At 38.1% G+C, this 18,635-nt stretch overlaps 1 protein-coding gene across 2 annotated transcripts in view; it reads right to left on the reverse strand.

Moving 5' to 3' along the window:
- sos2 (son of sevenless homolog 2 (Drosophila)) overlaps window positions 1-18,635 on the reverse strand; it is a 98,275-nt gene that overhangs the window by 55,005 nt on the left and 24,635 nt on the right. For both annotated transcript variants that reach the window (XM_072568665.1, XM_072568664.1), the window contains exons 2-5: window positions 15,575-15,700; window positions 10,888-11,019; window positions 6,880-7,044; window positions 3,182-3,385 (exon numbers count right to left, since the gene is read on the reverse strand). In XM_072568665.1, coding sequence (XP_072424766.1) covers window positions 3,182-3,385; window positions 6,880-7,044; window positions 10,888-11,019; window positions 15,575-15,700 — 627 coding nt within the window. The remainder of the gene's footprint in view (window positions 1-3,181; window positions 3,386-6,879; window positions 7,045-10,887; window positions 11,020-15,574; window positions 15,701-18,635) is intronic.

Raw genomic sequence — 18,635 nt, forward strand, 5'->3', positions numbered from 1 at the left:
TGATTTTACTGAACAGTAATCTGTCTGGTAACATCCAGGCCAAAGAAACTGAAACACATTTCACAATATATAATCTTGTAGTCAACAGAATTCTTGAGACCATCTTCAGTTGCTTCATCAATAACATTCCTCCAGTGCTTAATAAGAAGTGGAGATTTTCACTGATTGCATAATGTTCAACACCATTTGCGACTCCTCAGGCACTGTACCAATCCATATTCAAACGAGCTTGGGTGGCTAAATTGACAAATAAGATTAACAGTACACAAGTAACAGAAAATCTCACAACAAGAGAGAATCTAACAATCACTCTTTGATATGCAATTACATTACGGTCACTGAATCTTCTACTATCAATGTCATAGGTTTCCCACTGACCAGAAACTCAACAAATGAGCCACATTGTGGCTACATGAACAAGTCAGAAGCTAGGAATTCTGCGGCAAGTAACTTACTTCCCAATTCGCCTGTGCATGTCGACCATCTACAAAACACAAGTCAGTTTGATGGAATATTCTGCATCACCAGCAATAGCCAAGAAGCTCAACACCATTCAGGACAAAGCAGCCCACTGAACTGGCACCCCATCCCGACCTTGAACACTGCCTCCCTTAACCACCAATGGCCACGGGGTTTACCTGCTAAAAGATGCACAGTAGGAATTCAGCAAGACTGCTGTTACAGCACATTCCAAACCCTGATACGTAGCACCCAAAAGGACAAGGGCATCATACGTATGGGAACAGTACCATCTTCAAATTCTCCAAGCCGTACGCCAATCTGACTTGAAAGTATATCACCATCCTTTAACTGTCTGTGGGTCAAATGCCTGCAATCCTAAACAGTACTACCTATACCCCAAACATTGCAGCAGTTCAAGAAGGTACTACAATATGGTCTCAAGGCAAATTAGGGGTGGCCAACAAATACACACCTAGCAAACAATGCTGACATTCTTTGAACAAAGAAACAAAAATGATGATCATATTTAAACTGTGTGTGTGATGACTTAATTGTAAAAAATCAGTGTTATTTTCCCTGCAGCTTTCTTGAAATTTTAAGTTTCACTAATTGGTTTTGCTAGGGAGGAGGGAATGCTTTAAGCAAGAACAAGAACAATAGCCTGAGTAAATTCCCTCTCCCAGTATAAAAAGAACACTTTCAACAGAGAAAAAGCTTTTTCTTTAAATGATTTCAGTTGCTTCATCAATAACATCCCTCCAATGCTTAGTAAGAAGTGGAGATTTTCACTGATTGCATAATGTTCAACACCAATCTCGATTCCTCAGACACTGTACCAGTCCAGAGAATGATTTCTCCACTCACATTTTATTTTACTTCAGAGTTAGAATCTTAATTTCCCTTCATTTATCTGTTCAATACTTACACTTGTATGTAGTTTCTTATTTTAATGGTTTTTTTTGCTCCTCAGAATCAGCAAGAAATTTTGTTCCTCATGAATAAATAGTCTGAATATTTGAAAGCAAATATCAGATCAAGTTACAAATGTATACAAATAAAATGTTACGCACAAGGGGTAAATTATTTTCCAATAATGTTAAGAAAACCTTTATGGTAAGAGAAATAAAAACAGGAATTGCTGGGAAAGCTCAGGAGGCCTGTCAGCATCTGTGGAGAGAAATCAGATTCCAGTGACTCTCCCTCAGAACTCAACCAGGTAAGTGCAAGTGATAGGGCTATTGGTATGGACAAAGAATTGTACTGCAAAAGTTGGTGGAATTCCAGGGAAATAAAGATGACATCTTGATTACTTTTACCTAAGAATGTGTAGGAAGAAGTAGCAAAGCTCTGACCATATTATTTCTAACAGCCTTCGATACAGAAGTTATGCCAGGAGGGCTGGAGGGATATCACTTCCATTTAGGAAGTAGCTGGAGAATAGGAGGAAGGGAGGAAGGATAAAACGGGTGCCTATAGACATGACAGTTTGACAGCTATAAGTTTCTAGATACTTTGTCACTGAATAAAATTAATTAGATTTCTCAGTGCATATTAAGAACAATCTGTAGTGATTTATAAAACTCGTTGTTTCTGACAACTTGAATAGCGTTTTTTTGAGAAAACAAGACTGTGCTTTAAACATTATGCCCAAAGGGTTTCAAAGGTCTTTTGGTAAATGAAAGAGAATAAATGCAAAAAAGTGTGGCATGACATTTCATGGGAGAAAGAATAAACTAGAGGTAATATCTGCTAAATGGTAAAACTTTAAAAGATGTACTTCAATTTATGCAAAGAGTTTGGAAAATAGGGGTAATTGCTGTAAAAATATCGATTTCTAATTGAATCAAGTACAAAAAAAAAGTGCTACATTAAATCTAAACAAATTACATGCACTGCATCAAATTTTGAGCAATTACTTTATAAAATTTGTAAAAGCACTAAGATGCAGTAAGATGATATGGACGATAAGAGGCTTTAAATAAGAGAAACTTGATCTTTTTGACAAGAATTATGTAGATTTGTGAGAAAAATTAATAGAGAGGCTCAAAACTGAGAGATCTTAATATTATAAATCAAGAAAAAAATAATTTTGGGTATCATTACTGAGTTACCAGAGGATAAAATAAAAGATTACATTACAAATGCTGTTCGTTCCAAATCAGAGGGTTGTTAACACATGACAACTATTGAAACTGTGGTGTAAACTGAACCCTGGATAGATTTTAAGAAGGAAGTATATTTACAAAGTTTTTTTTAAGGAAATGGGACTAAATGGATAGGTGTCAAAGAGATGGTGCTGGCACAAATCAGCTAAATGTCTTTCTTCTGCCTTCGAGAAAAATTCTGTAATTCTACATCAAATTTAAAACAATGCAGAAAATTTCATCAGTGACAAATGTAAAACATTTGACAATGTCATCTGCCACACCACGAGATGAAATATGAAGAAATCATAGTTTACACTTGGTGTCAGTAGCACAGCAGATAAAAACAATGCACTCAACCAAATGTAATTGTTGTTACAAAGTAACGCGCAACATTAGCAGAGATATTACTTCAAAATAAACATTCAAAATAGTAAACTGATCTGTGCCCGATTTGTATTTCATACAAAAATCCTAAAATATATTTCAAATATATTTATAATAAAATCTAGTGTGAAATCTAATACTTCAATGCAACTAACCTTTGATATGATATCAAAATATTAAAAACTTACACGAGCAGTAAACAGCTTATTGTTGGATGTAAATGACTTTCTAAAGACTTTTAAAATCAGGTTCAATTCTCGTAGGTATTGCCTTTCCTCTGCAATTTCAGCTTTCACCAAGTCATAGTAGTGCTGTTCACCTGTAGAATTTGGTCCATCATCTCCCAATGAAGACAGACCAATGTCATCTTGGTCAAACATGTCCATAAGCAGCTGAAAGGAAATTTGAGACCAGCACAGTGTCATATGCATATTTTAAGAAAACAAGTTAAAAACATGACCAAAATGATTAAATATACATCCAAAGAATTAAGTATTTTTTAAAAAATTGCAACAAATTAATTTTTAAAAACCAGAATATTGGGACTGATGTGTTTAGAAACTATTCAGTCTTTATAGAAAAAAGACAGAAAGGGAGCAAATGATATACAAAGTCATTACTCTAGAAACTATAGTACAGAATGCTGGACATTAGTTGCAGAGGCAATGCAGTCAATATTAATCTCAAGTACGTATGGATGGATTTCTACATATTTAAAAACATTAAGAGATAAAGAAATAGTGTAACAAAGTGGTGTTGAGTTCAATCAGCCCATGATCTCAGTGAAGGGTTCAAAGGGGTGAATGATCAATGACGTCTTCCAATTCATATGTTAATACTCAGTTTTGGACTCAGAACTAATATGCTATGTCTGCTAACATACTAGAACTATGACAAGCTTGACATTTCAAGTTAACCAACAAATATAATGTATATAGAGAAAGCATTGAGAAAATTCCAGTGGTGATATTTTTAAAGAAGGCTAAGACAGAAATAGATTTAATGGTTAGTTAACAAATGAGAAGGATGAGGACTGCAAATAGTGAGAATGGGCATGGGAAACGGTGCATGGTAGAAGTAGTTCTGGCTTATGAGATGAAATAAAAGTATCTCTGTAGCATATTTATAAAAGATAGAAGTATGCCTTGATCTTAACGCAATAAACATAAAACAAGCAGCAGCAATGTACTTGACTCAGAAGAGGTAGACAAAAAAGTTAATAGGAGCAATGATCAAAGGAACGTTAATAATATCAAGACAGACAATAAAGGGTGGAGGTTAGAGGTGAGAAAATAAGTCACTTATCAGCCAGCAAACTGCTCCAAGCATCCTGCCAGAAAAGTATGAGGCTCCGCAAGAATGATTCCTCCCAGTAGCTGTTATTATTATCCAGTGAGCAACTATGCCATAAAGATCACAATATACCATGAAAGGCCATTGGAAACAAGACTGGCAAATGGGTGTTCAGCTGTTTGACCATATTGATGGTAAATATAGCCATGGAATGATTGGATCGAGTGGTAACAAATAAAGCAAAATATCATTATTCTTTGATCAGCTATGTATTTAAGGCAGCTAAATAAACTGTTCCTACAGCCACACAAGAAAGATGGGAAAACTACAGTTATTCCCAATGAAAACAATATCAAAATACTGAAAACAATATCAAAATACCTTACCGTGCTCATCAGTAACCTTCATGAACCTTTGCCTTACTATTTGTACATGCATAGATTTAAGTTGTTAGAATTGTTCTCCTTGGAGAGAAGAAGGTGAAGAGAATACAACAAAGGATGTTACCACATATACAAGAGTGAGAGGACACAGATTTCAAGTGATTTGCAAAGGAACCAAGGGTGATATGAGAAAAGAAAATCACTCTGGGTAGAACACGGAACACACTGCCTGGAAGTGTGGTCAAGGCAGGTTCAATTGAGGCATTTAAGAGGTTATTAAGGTAAAAAATGTGTAAGGAAACAGGGGAAAAAGCAGATTGGCATGAGGTAATAATGCACATTTGAAGAGCTGGTACAGGCAAGATGGATTAAATGGCCTGTTTCAGCATTGTCCAACTCTGACATATTTTTCACTTTATAACACATTGCTTAGAACTCAAAACAAATGCTGCTTGAATAATTGGATATAAAGACTCAAAGATCTCTAAGCTAAACAGAGTTCTAATGATTTTTCCAGGCACATTACTTTCTCTTGAAAGCAATCTGTTCCTTTTACTTTCTTTCTAATCTCACTTTTGGAAAATTTTCAACTCCTACTGTAGTGAATGTTATTGCTGCCAATAGTCTAGTTAAGGATATAATCTCTGCAGACCATTGAGGCTACTCTGTGCAGCAGTTCCACAGAATGGATGTGCATATTAGAAAATCGATTGTCTAAACCAATAGATGAGCTTTTTAAAAGGTATGCTTTGGCCAAATGCAATTAAGAAAAAGGCTTTTTTTCAGGAGCTATATCAATTAAAAAGATCCCATAACTGAATGGTTAAAGATTACTTTTAAGTATAATATCTATACCACTTATAGAGTCATACAGATGTACAGCATGGAAACAGACCCTTTGATCCAATCAGTCCATTCCGAGCAGATATCCCAACCCAATCTAGTCCCACCTGCCAGCACCCGGCCCATATCCCTCCAAACCCTTCCTATTCATATACCCATCCAAATGCCTTTTAAATGTTGCAATTGTACATTCTCCACCACATTCTCTGGCAGCTCATTCCATACATGTACCACCCTGTGTGAAAACGTTGCCCGTACGTCTCTTTTATATCTTTCCCCTCTCACCCTAAATCCATATCCTCTAGTTCTGGACTCCCCGACCCCAGGGAAAAGACTTTGCCTATTTACCCAATCCATGACTCTCATAATTTTGTAAACCTCTATAAGGTCACCCCTCAGCCTCTGACGCTCCAGGGAAAATAGCCCCAGCCTGTTCAGCCTCTCCCTGTAGCTCAGATCCTCCAACCCTGGCAACATCCTTGTAAATCTTTTCTGAACCCTTTCACAACATCTTTCCAAGAGGAAGGAGACCAGAATTGCACGCAATATTCCAAAAGTGGCCTAACCAATGTCCTGTACAGCCGCAACATGACCCCCTAACTCCTGTACTCAATACTCTGACCAATAAAGGAAAGCATACCAAATGCCTTCTTCACTATCCTATCTACCTGCGACTCCACTTTCAAGGAGCTATGAACCTACACTCCAAGGTCTCCTCGTTCAGCAGCACTCCCTCGGACCTTACCATTAAGTGTATAAGTCCTGCTAAGATTTGTTTTCCCAAAATGCAGCACCTCGCATTTATCTAAATTAAACTCCATCTGCCACTTCTCAGCCCATTGGCCCATCTGGTCCAGATCCTGTTGTAATCTGAGGTAACCCTCTTCGCTCTTTATTTATGGCTCCTAGCCTAATGCAGCTTTCAGGTTTTTTCACGCAGAGGATGGGATGAGTTGCCAGAGGAAGTGGTGGAGGCTAGTACAATTGCAACATTTAAGAGGCATCTGGATGTTGTACATCTCGATGACTCTATGACATTAAAAATCTTCAGTTTATAAAACTAGATACAGAGGAACCTCAACTACCCGAATGACATAGGTGGGGAGTGGTTTCTTCGGATAATCGAATGCCAGATAACAGTTTAGCCAAACATTGGGACCTTGCGATCTTGTCGGATAATCCAAAATTCGGATATATCATACTAATTTTAGCATATTTAAAAATAACAAAACTTTTTAAAATACACCAGTATATTAATCACTGAACAATCTTTATTAATCATATTGAAAATGCAAAGTTATTGACTCTTTAAAATAATGAAAAAAAAGCCACAACATTCAGAATTCATATAGCAAATTAATGCTCACCTTATCTGCACACATTGATACTTTAATGTCCTGTTGTGAAATTTCATAGTGTCGAATATTGCCCACATAGTTTCCAGCTAGTTTCAAAATGTCAGCTGAAATGTATTCCAGCACAGCCACGATGTAGAGAGAAACATGATAATCTGCTTTATAACCTAGCACATCCTATAAATGAAGAAAATGTACATAAAGCAAAAACTTAATAGCTCGAAGTTGATTTAAAAATATGAGTATGATTAAAACTCAAGACAATAAGCAAGTGAGTAACAAAAGACACTGGGCAGTATCGTCCCAGTTATTGAATAAAGTAGAAATTGGCAAGAAAGTTGGGAGAATCACAAGATCAACAGTAAGGAGTTTCCTGTCATTATGTGCAAAATGTATCATTTTCCAATCAAGTGTTGAACTGTAAGTCAAGATTTTCACTAATGAGTAGTGAGAAGCCTATTAGCCTGCATTAACATCCTCATCACATTTTGTCTCACTGACTTGCAGTTTCCCATTCTCCTACCCACCAAAGATTCTAAGCATTGATAAGTTCCAACATGAAAATCAAAAGCAGAGATTTGGTGACTCCAGCTCCCTGTTTGCTCCACCAACCCCTCATCAGTCACCAAGACTTAGAACTAACTCCAAGGCAATGACTGCACACAGCCCCTGTCCAACAGGAGTTCCAGGTCCCCACAGATAAAGCAGATGATTAATTGCACACTGTTCAATATGTCCAAAGGAAAGAAACAAAATCTGCTGGGGAATTGTGGATTGCCAGAGCATGACCTGGTGCATGGCTCAGCTTTAAAGAAGGTATAGGGTGGCACCGGAGCGGCTTGTGAAATTTAAGACAGGTGTGCCCCACCGTGGCCCAAATGTAAAACAGATGTTAGCACTCTTATTCATTGCTTGTGGTCATGCTACAAGCTTCGTCGGTATTGGGGTGCCATAGCGAGTTTTTTGGGAGGGGTCTTGGGAACTGAGGTTAAGTTGGATCCAGTGTCCCTCCTCTTAGGTTTGCATGGAAAGAGACTGTTTAATATTCTTGTATCCTGTGCAAGGAAGAACATTCTAATGAGCCGAGTGCCAGAGAAACCCCAGGGACTCTGGGGCCGGCGTAGCTTAGTTATGGAGCACATGCCCCTGGATATCCATATGTGTATGGTGCACCAGAAAACTGAACTATTTTAGATTAGATTCCTTACAGTATGGAAACAGGCCGTTCAGTTCAACACGTCCCCACCGACCCTCCGAAGAGCAACCCACCCAGACCCATTCCCCTACATTTACCCCTTCACCCAACACTACGTGCAATTTAGCATGGCTAATTCACCTAACTTGCACTTTTTGACTGTGGGAGGAAACTGGAGCACCTGGAGGAAACCCACGTAGACATGGGGAGAACGTGCAAACTCCACACAGGCACTTGCCTGAGGCGGGAATTGAACCTGAGTCTCTGGCGCTGTGAGGCAGCAGTGCTAACCACTGTGCCATCGTGCCGTCCCTTTCAGAATTACATAGATGCAGACCTGTTGGCTATATTGGTCAGGGCCTTGTGTAGTAATGAGGGCTATGTCTGGAGGTCCATGGGCCCTGGGGGAGGCACGGATTGCTGGTGGATTCATGAACAACAACGGGTTTGCTTAATAATGCTCCTGGTGGTGGGGAGCTTTGGTGGGATTGCATTGAGTGCAGTAACAACTGAATATCACTTAATTTACCCTGGTTTAACTTGGTTTCATTTGGTTTTTTTAAATTTTTTATTGAACTGTAGTCTTTGTAGGTTTTTTCTCTCTCTTCTCAGTGGATTGTAGAGTAGAGTATTAGTTTATTTTTTGTTATTGTCATTATAAGGTTGTTATACTATTTTGTAGTGATTTTATAATTTTGTAAAAAAATTAAATTTGTTTTTCTCAATAAAAATATCAAAAAAAAAGATGCTATCAGGGCCAAGAATAGCACAAAGTCCTGGCAGTGGCCAGTACCTTCCGCATGTAATGAGTAGGAGAATACAATGAGCTGGATCCCATAAGGACACAGTGAATAGAACAGGAGAGCATTTTGGTGACAAAATGAGAGAAAATTCACTAGGGATCACCGAGAGAAACTGACTAAAACTGACACTTAGCCGATTTCTAGTAATCTTCAGCCTAGTCCCACAACTATTTATCAATTTACTTACATAAATCCTTGAACTAATGAATCTTTTATGCTCTTTCCCCTAAACGTTTTAATTTTTGCTCTGTCAACTATTTACCAACCTAAAATTTAAAAAATAACAGATTCTGTCTCTGTTTCCAATATGATGGCTCAGTGGTTAGCACTGTTGCTTCACAGCGCCAGTGACCAGGGTTCGATTCCACCGTTAGGCAACTGTCTATGTGGAGTTTGCACATCCTCCCTGTGTCTGCGTGGGTTTCCTCCGGGTGTTTCAGTTTCCTCCCACAGTTCAAAGTAGTGCAGATTAGGTGGATTGCCCATAGTGTTCAGGGACGTGCAGGCTAGGTAGATTAGCTATGGGAAATGCAGGATTAGTGGGAGTGGGTGTGGGGCTAGGTCTGGGTTGGATGGTCTTTCAAGGGTCAGTGCGGAGTCAGTGGGCTGAATTGTCTGCTTTCACACTATAGGGATTCTATGATATATTTCTGAGACAGTCAATCACAAGTATAGCTCCCTGCCTGAACAATGTTTTTCTAACTTCGCCATTTACCACTTTGATGATCTAAAGCTATGCTCTCTAATTACCAACTGATTAGCTATTAGAGATAACTTGATTGTTAACCTATGAATCAATAATTGAACACAGTTGGAATTTAAACAAATGCAGTCAGAGGCAGTTAGCAGAGCCTTATACAATTATATTCAGTCTTAAACTTTTCATCACTGAAGTAATTTCAATCTTTGCTTTCCTTCATAATTACAGGCCTTCCTTCCAAGCATAATTCTAATAAACCTTTTTGTCAATTCTAAAGCCCTTCATATCATGGCTACACAGATATATAGTTATTGCTTTAATTATGACTTTATCATAAATGCCTCAAATAAATAAAATAACATTCTATGTTCCAAAGTGTACACACCTTGAAAAAGTTATTTTAGAAACAACAGCTGTCATTGCCTATTTTTAGTGCAAGTAAAGAATTGAGAGATTTCTGTGATGCTTAACCCTACACTTTTAAACTGAAAGCAAATCTTCCTCTACAATATCCCCATAAAACACTTCCAAGGCAGGGACAGCATAGATTAGATACAGAGTCCCCCACCCACTCACCTGGCTATATCACCTCTGCAGACACATTTTGTCATCCTCTCCACACACACACACACACACACACACACATACACATACACACACACAAAACTTTTGCCCTTTTGTCATATTCAAATCCATCTATTTACCTTCCAAGGAGCGAAACAATGGCGGATTATGGAATTTAATTCATGCTTAGCAAGATTAAAGTAATTTCCACTTGATCAAACATTGCATGGCTCTGGATTAGAGTGGTGCTGGAAAAGCACAGCAGTTCAGGCAACATCCGAGAAGCAGGAAAATCGACGTTTCGGGCAAAAGCCCTTCATCAGGAAAAGAGGCAGATTGCCTGAAGAGTGGAGAGATGAACGAAAGGAGGGTGGGGGTGGGGAGAAAGTAGCATAGAGTACAATAGGTGAGTGGGGGTGGGGATGAAGGTTATAGGTCAGGGAGGAGGGTGGGGGAAGGTAGCAAAGAGTACAATGGGTGAATGGGCCTGTATTCCTGATGAAGGGCTTTTGCCCGAAACGTCGATTTTCCTGCTCCTCGGATGCTGTCTGAACTACTGTGCTTTTCCAGAACCACTCTAATCCAGAATCTGATTTCCAGCATCTGCAGTCATTGTTTTTACCCCTTTCAAAACATTGCATGACCCCAAAAATATTCCTAAATGTAATAATTTGCAAACCAAAGTGAGGGTTTAAGTAAGGTTTTACAGTACAACTCCTTCTCAATTGCATAAGCATAGATTAAAAACAAACTTGCACCTTTAATAAAGGATGTATTTTATCCACTGGTAAAAGAAGAGGATTCCTCCTTCTACGTTTCTCAATAGCAGACTGTGCATCAGCAATAGCCCATTTGTCAATTGGGTGTGGGAAAGATTTCTGAACACGTTCCTAAGAGCAAAATGAAAATAAATGTACAATCTTGAACACATGAAAAGTGTCCATTCAAATAATAATTACAGAACAAGCTTTCCTGCAAACAATTACATCATCTTTAAAAATTTTCAGTATGCACTACTGCAGAAAATTGCAATATTCCTAAATGAAAAACTGGCAAAATAGCCATACTTTTGATGACCAGATTACATATCAAAATAGCATTACTAAATTAGTGATAGGTACAAATAAATCATCACATTAAACTTTAATATAGGACATTTATATTTTATAGAAGTCCATCAGCTGAAGTAACCCATGAAATTCGAGTTAATTATGCCTCAGTTACTTGCCAGAATTTTGGTAGAATAGTAACCTACTTGCAATGCCTCATTGTTACTCAGTTGATCTCATTGGTTGCCACTTGCTGATATTAATAATTCTTCTTCTCAAGAGAAACTAAATGTCTGTGCATTCTATTTGTCTGCATTCCTTTGCTTAAGACATGGCACTGCAAAATTTCTTGAACTGATATTTCTATGCATTATGGTCATAAATATAGGTGACAACTATGATTAATTAATGCTGTCTATTAATACTTTTATAAAATCGTTAATTAGTGAACATACTCCTATCATGTCTAAAATTGACTTTGAACGCATTCCTGACTCTGAACTAAATAATAAATCACTTTGGTAGAGGGGTTCTCAACATTTCTGCTTCTGAAGCCCCATTCTGGAATTGTGGGGTCATATTTCAACCTCAATTCAGAAACCATGAATTGGCCACTGGATTAGCCAATGGTACACTGGGTTAAACTCTGTTCTGTTAACAGTTAAAAAGTAGCTAATTTTGTGTCTCATTTTTATAAAAGACAGGACACTATTGGTAGTGACTACTGCCATTTTTCTGTAGACCCTACTGCCATTTTTTGGTAGCCCCTAGTCATAGAACGAGCTTTTTAAAAATGCCATTCTTATAAAATGCTGACTTGGAAGACCTTTGAAATTTTCTTTTGAATTCATTCACAGGATGAGGATCAGCATTTGTTGCCTGTCCCTAATCCAGTTTAAACTTAAGCACATTGCTATGGGTCTGAAGTCACATGTAGGCTTGACTGGTAAGGATGGCAGTTTTTCTCCATAAAAGACATTAGTGAACCAGATGGGTTTTTCCAACAATCAGCAATGGATTCATGATCATCATTGGACTCTTAATTCCAGATTTTTATTGAATTCAACTTCCACCATCTGTTGTGACAGGATTTGAAACCAGGTCTCGACCTTTATGGAAACTAAATGTTCTCATAATGGATAATGATTTGATTTCTAATCCTATTTAGAGAATCCTAGCCATCAAGGTAATGCTTCCCATATTGAAGTATCACTTTGCAGGAGCTGTGAGCACAGTAGGCTGAACATAATGTGATTACTAGTACCGAGGTTATTTGCAACTCAGGAGTGTCTGCATCTGGAATTACTGCCTCACCTCCCACCTCCTTGACCTTATCATCATGATTCTTCGTCAAGTAGTCAATATACCAGAAGCCTACATCATTTAGCTCACTGACATTAGCTAGATCATGCATTGAATCAAAGATCCCAATCATTGAAATAGTTCCTTTCTTCAGAAGGTGGCATATTTACCATGCAAACCTTCAGGAAGCTACCTTTATGTCCTTCATTTTGCTGTGGCCTCAAAGCTGGAAGTAAGAGCGCCTGTTCTCCTACCAAATCGAGATCTAAATTGAGCCTTTTGAAGTTACAATATTGAGGTTTTAAGCAAGTGAAGTCTCAACTTACTTTCTTCTTTTAATTAGTCCTCAGTATCCCAGGACATTGTGGGAAGTTAGGGAAATAATTGCGGGAATATTTGAATCATCTATAACCACAAGTGAGGTGCCAGAGGACTGGATGGTGGCTAATGTATTGCCTTTATTTAAGAAAGTTTGTAAGGAGTAGCCTGGGAACTTTAGACCTGTGAGCCTGATGTCGCTGGTGGGTATATCGTTGAAGGTGATTCTGAAAGATAGGACTTACATGCATTTAGAGAGACAAGGACTGATCTGGAATAGTCAGCATGGTTTTGTACAAGGGAAATGTGTTTCACCAACTTGCTTGAGTTTTGTGATGAAGTAACCAGAACAATTGATGAGGGCAGAACGGTAGACATTGTTTACATGGACTTTAGTAAAGTCATCTGCATGGTAGACTAATTAGTAAAGTTAAATCACGTGGGATTCAGGCTAACCTTGCCAACTGGTTACAAAATTGGCTTGATGGTAGGAGACAAAGGGTAGGAGTAGGGGTATTGTTTTTTGGACTGGAGGCCCGTGACCAGCAATGGTACACAGGAATCAGTGCTGGGTTCATTTTTGTTTGTTATTATATAAATAATATGAATGAGAGTATAGGAGACATGGTTAATAAGTGCAGAGATGACACTAAAATATGACAGCGAAGAAGGTTATCTAAAATTACAAAGGGATCTTATCAATTGGGTCAATGGGCTGAGAAGTGGCAGATGAAGTTTAATTTAGATAAACACGAGCATTGCAGTTTTGTAAAACAAGGACAGAACTTATACAAATAATGGTAGGGCCATGGGTATTGTTGTAGAACAGAGACACCTAGGGGTTCAAGTACGTAATTCTTTGAAATTTGCTTCGGAGGCAGACAGGGTTTTCATTGCTCAGACCCTTGAGTATTGGAGTTGGGAGGTCATGTTGAAGTTGTGCTGGTGAGGCTTCTCCTGGTGTACTGTGAGCAGTGCTGGTTGCCCTGCTCTCGGAAGAATATTACTAATCTGGAGATGTTGTCAGGATAGGAGGGTTTGAATTATGGGGAAGAGACTGCATAGGCTGGGATTTTTTTCACTGGAGTAAAAAAAAGTTGAGGGGTGACTTTATTGAGGTTTATAAAATCATGAGGGACATAGATCAGGTGAAGAGCAAAGTTATTTTTCTGAAAGTGGGTGAGTTCAAAACCAGGGGCCATATTTTTATGGTGAGATGAGAAAGTTTTAAAAAGGACATGGGGACAACACAGAGTGGTTTGTGCATGGAATGAACTGCCGGAGGAAGTGGTGATTGCAGGTACAGTTACATTTAAAAGATATTTGGATAAGTACAGGAATAGGAAAGGTTTGAAGGGAGATAGACCAAACGCAGGCAAGTGTGACTAGTTTACGCTGGGAACATGGTCAGTGTGAACTGGTTGGACTGAAGTATGACTCTATAATTCTTCCACAAATTTTAATCTCATTTCTTAAGAAAACTACATCAAAAATATTTCAAAAATCCCTAAAATAGTGCCTATTTTTTGCCTCCTTCAAGAGTTCAAGCCGAAGAAAATGAATTACTTAAAGAAATTACTAATTAAATAAATAATATTTTTCAAAGATGATACAAATATGAAGCTTCTAATTTTTTAAAAATCAAACAATAAACTTTGTTTAAAGCCTACTAGGAATTTGTAGGTTTCAAAATTGAAAGAAAATGGACTTTCAGACTCTTAAATTAGATACATTAAGTTGTATCTTACAATATTTATCATTGGTATTCTTATTACACTTCCTTTAAACTAATACCAGAATGAAATTTCCCTCAACATCTTGTAGCAATGTGAAAACTGGAGCACACACTTCAGTTTAGACTAACACAATACAGTCCACTGTGAATTTGGTTTGACAGAGTAAATATACTGCCAGCCTCTAACAGATTTGAAGAATCAGATGTAAGGATCAAATACCATATTACTTGAATACTTCATTTCTGGAGATGAAAGTTCTGAAGATCTTGTTTCAATCAAGATCAAATGTTACAATCCACTTCAAGGAGAACAGATGATAAGCATTATCATCCATTCCCACATTACACTTGAATCAGTCTTTGTCAGTTATTAAATATTCTAATAGTAAGTCCAAATAGTAATGACTAAAATAATTCAATTGGCTAATACAAGACATGGCAGTGGATCACATCTAGGCATCACTCTTTAGCAAAGACTAAGAATAATAATCAAACTGTTTTCTACTGAAATGTTAAGTTGGAATTATTTGTTCCAGCACTCCTCATAAATAAAAGGTAAATTCGCCATAGTCTCAAAGAACCATAGGGCTACCACCAGATGACTAGTGGTGAGTTTAACCTGAGGCAAGGGAAAAGGTTGAGAAGGCAGGACCTTCAGAGTAAACTGAGCTGATGAGAGTCACCCTGCATCACTAACCAGCTATCCAGCCAACTTCCAATATCCTCATCAGGTTAATAGTCTCCATTCTTGAAACACTGCAAGTGTTAAATTCACCTGAAGAAGAGTACATTTTACATGGGAAATCACATTTGACCATAACTTGAAATCAATCTAGCCAGTCTACATGTTTCATTATAATAAGGGCAGTTACTTTGCTTTGCACATTAATTTTATAACCTACCACAAACCAATTTGCCTTTTAATTTGACAAATTAATGAAGTTAAATCAGTCATGAACATAAATTCAAAACTGTGTAGAACAGATATTATGATACAATTAATTTCCAATATGTAAAAATACAAGACACCATAGTTCTTACCTCTACATCTTGAGCAGTCCGGGGTTGTGCAACACAGAGCATGTTTAATAACTGAAGAATCAACTCTTCTATGTAAAAGAGGGCATCTTCTGTTGCTGAGAGTGTTGGATGGACCTGCCTTTGAACCTGAATCAAGAAATAAGACTGTAAACATCTTCTCAGGTAGTTATATATATTTAGGAACAAAGATTTTAATTATTAACCTCCCTTGACTCGCATCATTGGAACCTTAGCCACTTGTTTACCTACCAGTGAAACCCATAATTTCCAACTTGGTTTCGTCATAGCAAATTCTGAATCTCTCACTTTGGTGGGATATCATTAAGTCTGTCCTCTGAGAAGGGAATTCCTGACAAGTACAGTTCCCCCACATTAGCCCAAGTTTTAGGCTCAAAACAGTCGAACTAAAGGTAACAATCTATATCAGAGAATATCTGTCAGCACTACGTCCATTGAAGCTCCTCAGGTAAACAAAATAAATGTCAAAAATATACAAGTTTAAAGCAGACAACTTGCAAATCAAAAAAAAAATCAGATGACATACCACTCAGGAAAAAAGAAACAGAATTTGTAGGCTACAAAGCAACATCTTTTCACTGACCTTTTCCTCTACCTGTCCACATGTAAAGGAGGCTAATTTGAAAACACAGAATCTTAAATCACAAATGAGATCTAACAGACAGTACGGAACACATTCTGTAACTCTCAACACCCACAATTTCATTGAACTAACCTACGTGCTCAGTGATTGAATGCTACTAATTATGATTTTGAGGTTTATAACATTTATTAGATCATTACTAGCTCACAAAAGTACTGACTATTTCATCAAGGATGAATTCCTCAAAAGCACATACATTTTGATGGGAAGCTCAGAGTTTAGCAAATTTAGTAATCAAATTGGTTTTTACAAGACATGGAAATGATCAAATTTAGTCATAACTCTTCTGCAGAGACCGGGTATAATAGCCAAGTATTAAGATGAATGGTTAAGAATTTGTTCAGTGCTCTTGACAAATGGATGTGTCAGAGCAACAGCCCTGGTATCCTTAAGTGACAGAGGAGGCTGATATCAAATGTTAAGGGAGACTGCAAGGTCAGAACTGAGGGCAAGAGGAAATTTATGGACACAGAGGGCAGTTTTAATGCTATTTATTGGGTGACAGAGGAAAAAGTAATGAGGAGTTTTGATAGAGATATTCAAAATGATGGGTCTAGATTAGAGTGGTGCTAGAAAAGCACAGCAGGTCAGGCAACATCCGAGGAGCAGGAAAATCGACGTTTCGGGCAAAAGCCCTTCATTGGCCCTACTCCTCATGAAGGGCTTTTGCCCAAAACGTCGATTTTCTTGCTTCTCCGATACTGCCAGACCTGCTGTGCTTTTCCAGCACCACTCTAATCTAGACTCTGGTTTCCAGCATCTGCAGTCCTTGTTTTTACCATATTCAAAATGATGAATGGTCTGGACATAGAAGATAGGGAGAACTTTTCCCACTCATGAAAGTAACGAAGGAACATAGATCTAAAATAATTGGTGAAAGAAGTAAAATTGATGGGAGAAAAAAAATATTTTCCTCGCAATAAGTGAGAAACGTCTAGAATGCACTGTGCCATATCCACTGGTACATCTGCATGGTGGTGGAACAGGGCATAACAAGGGATGGTGACAGTGGTTTCTGGGGCATTGTCTGAAAGGTGTATTCTGTTGGTTTGGCTACCACTTAACTGGGTTTTATCAGCTCTGCAAATTTTAGCCCAAGAGTTTAAATATTGGTGGAAACGACTTTGCATGGCCAGCAAGGATGTATCTGCGCTGCCCTTTCCGGTCCTATGTGAATGTCACATGGTCTGTCCAGGTTCATTGTTTTGTTTAGATTTCACATCAATTTGAGGCAACAGAATGCCTTGCTGGCTATTTGAAAAGGCAGTTATGACTCAAAATCACATTGCTGAGAGTCGTAAGTCAGACGACGTAAAGACTGCAGATATCATTCTCATTAGAAGGACATCAGTGAATCAGATGCGTTTTTACAACAATTGACATTGGTTACATGATCACCATTCAGCAAACTTTTAATTCCAGACTTTATTGAATTCAAACTTGACAATCAGCCATGGTAAAACTCAAATCCATGTCCCCAAAACATCAGCCTGGGGTTCTAGATTAATCAAACAGTGACAATACCACTGTCACTGCAACCCCTTCAATTAAAATTTTCCTTGTACTTGAAAAATGATTAGCACATACTTACAAAGAAAAATCCTGCACCACAGAAATAGAACTCATAAATTACTAATATATCCATAACAATCAGCTGTTGTTATACATACACAGCAGCAAGTGGAAATTAGAGGAATAACACCCAACACCACCACACCCCCACAATAGTAATGGGAGGGAAAATACAACTATTTTTAATTGGCCTAAAACATACAGCATTTTGAAGATGTAACCAGGAACACTTTAAATATGTTTGCCAGTCTTTTACATGCAACCTGATACTTAAAGCAGAGGATGGAAAAGCAATGAGTAATTGCAAATACATGTGGATCGCTCTCTTTATTTTATGGCTACGAGTATGAAGCACTCCATTGAATTTATTTCTCTTAGACATGACAGAAAGAAGAGTAGATTTACTACATATGTAGAGATTATGCATCATGTTACATGGTAGGGTACTTAAGTGGCACAGACGTACATGGATATAGTATTGCTGAAAAGAAAGAGATACCTGTCAAAGCTTTTCCTCTTGTAGTCACAAGGACAGGCACAAGATAACCATAAGGGAAATAACAATTTAAAGAAAATAGAATTGGCTCACTTTTCTCTGACTCACATGGTGAGAGGTACATAATGCAAGGTGAATGGCAGCATCCTGGATTTGAGTGGTGCTGGAAAAGCACAGCAGGTCAGGCAGCATCCAGGAAGCAGGAAAATCGACGTTTTGGGCAAGAGCCCTTCATCAGGAATGAGGCGAGGAGCCACCCCGAAGGGCTCCTGCACGAAACATTGATTTTCCTGCTCCTTGGATGCTGCCTGACCTGCTGTGCTTTTCCAACA

The sequence above is a fragment of the Chiloscyllium punctatum genome, chromosome 4 (genome assembly GCF_047496795.1).
Source record: "Chiloscyllium punctatum isolate Juve2018m chromosome 4, sChiPun1.3, whole genome shotgun sequence".
Lineage (NCBI taxonomy): Eukaryota > Metazoa > Chordata > Chondrichthyes > Orectolobiformes > Hemiscylliidae > Chiloscyllium > Chiloscyllium punctatum.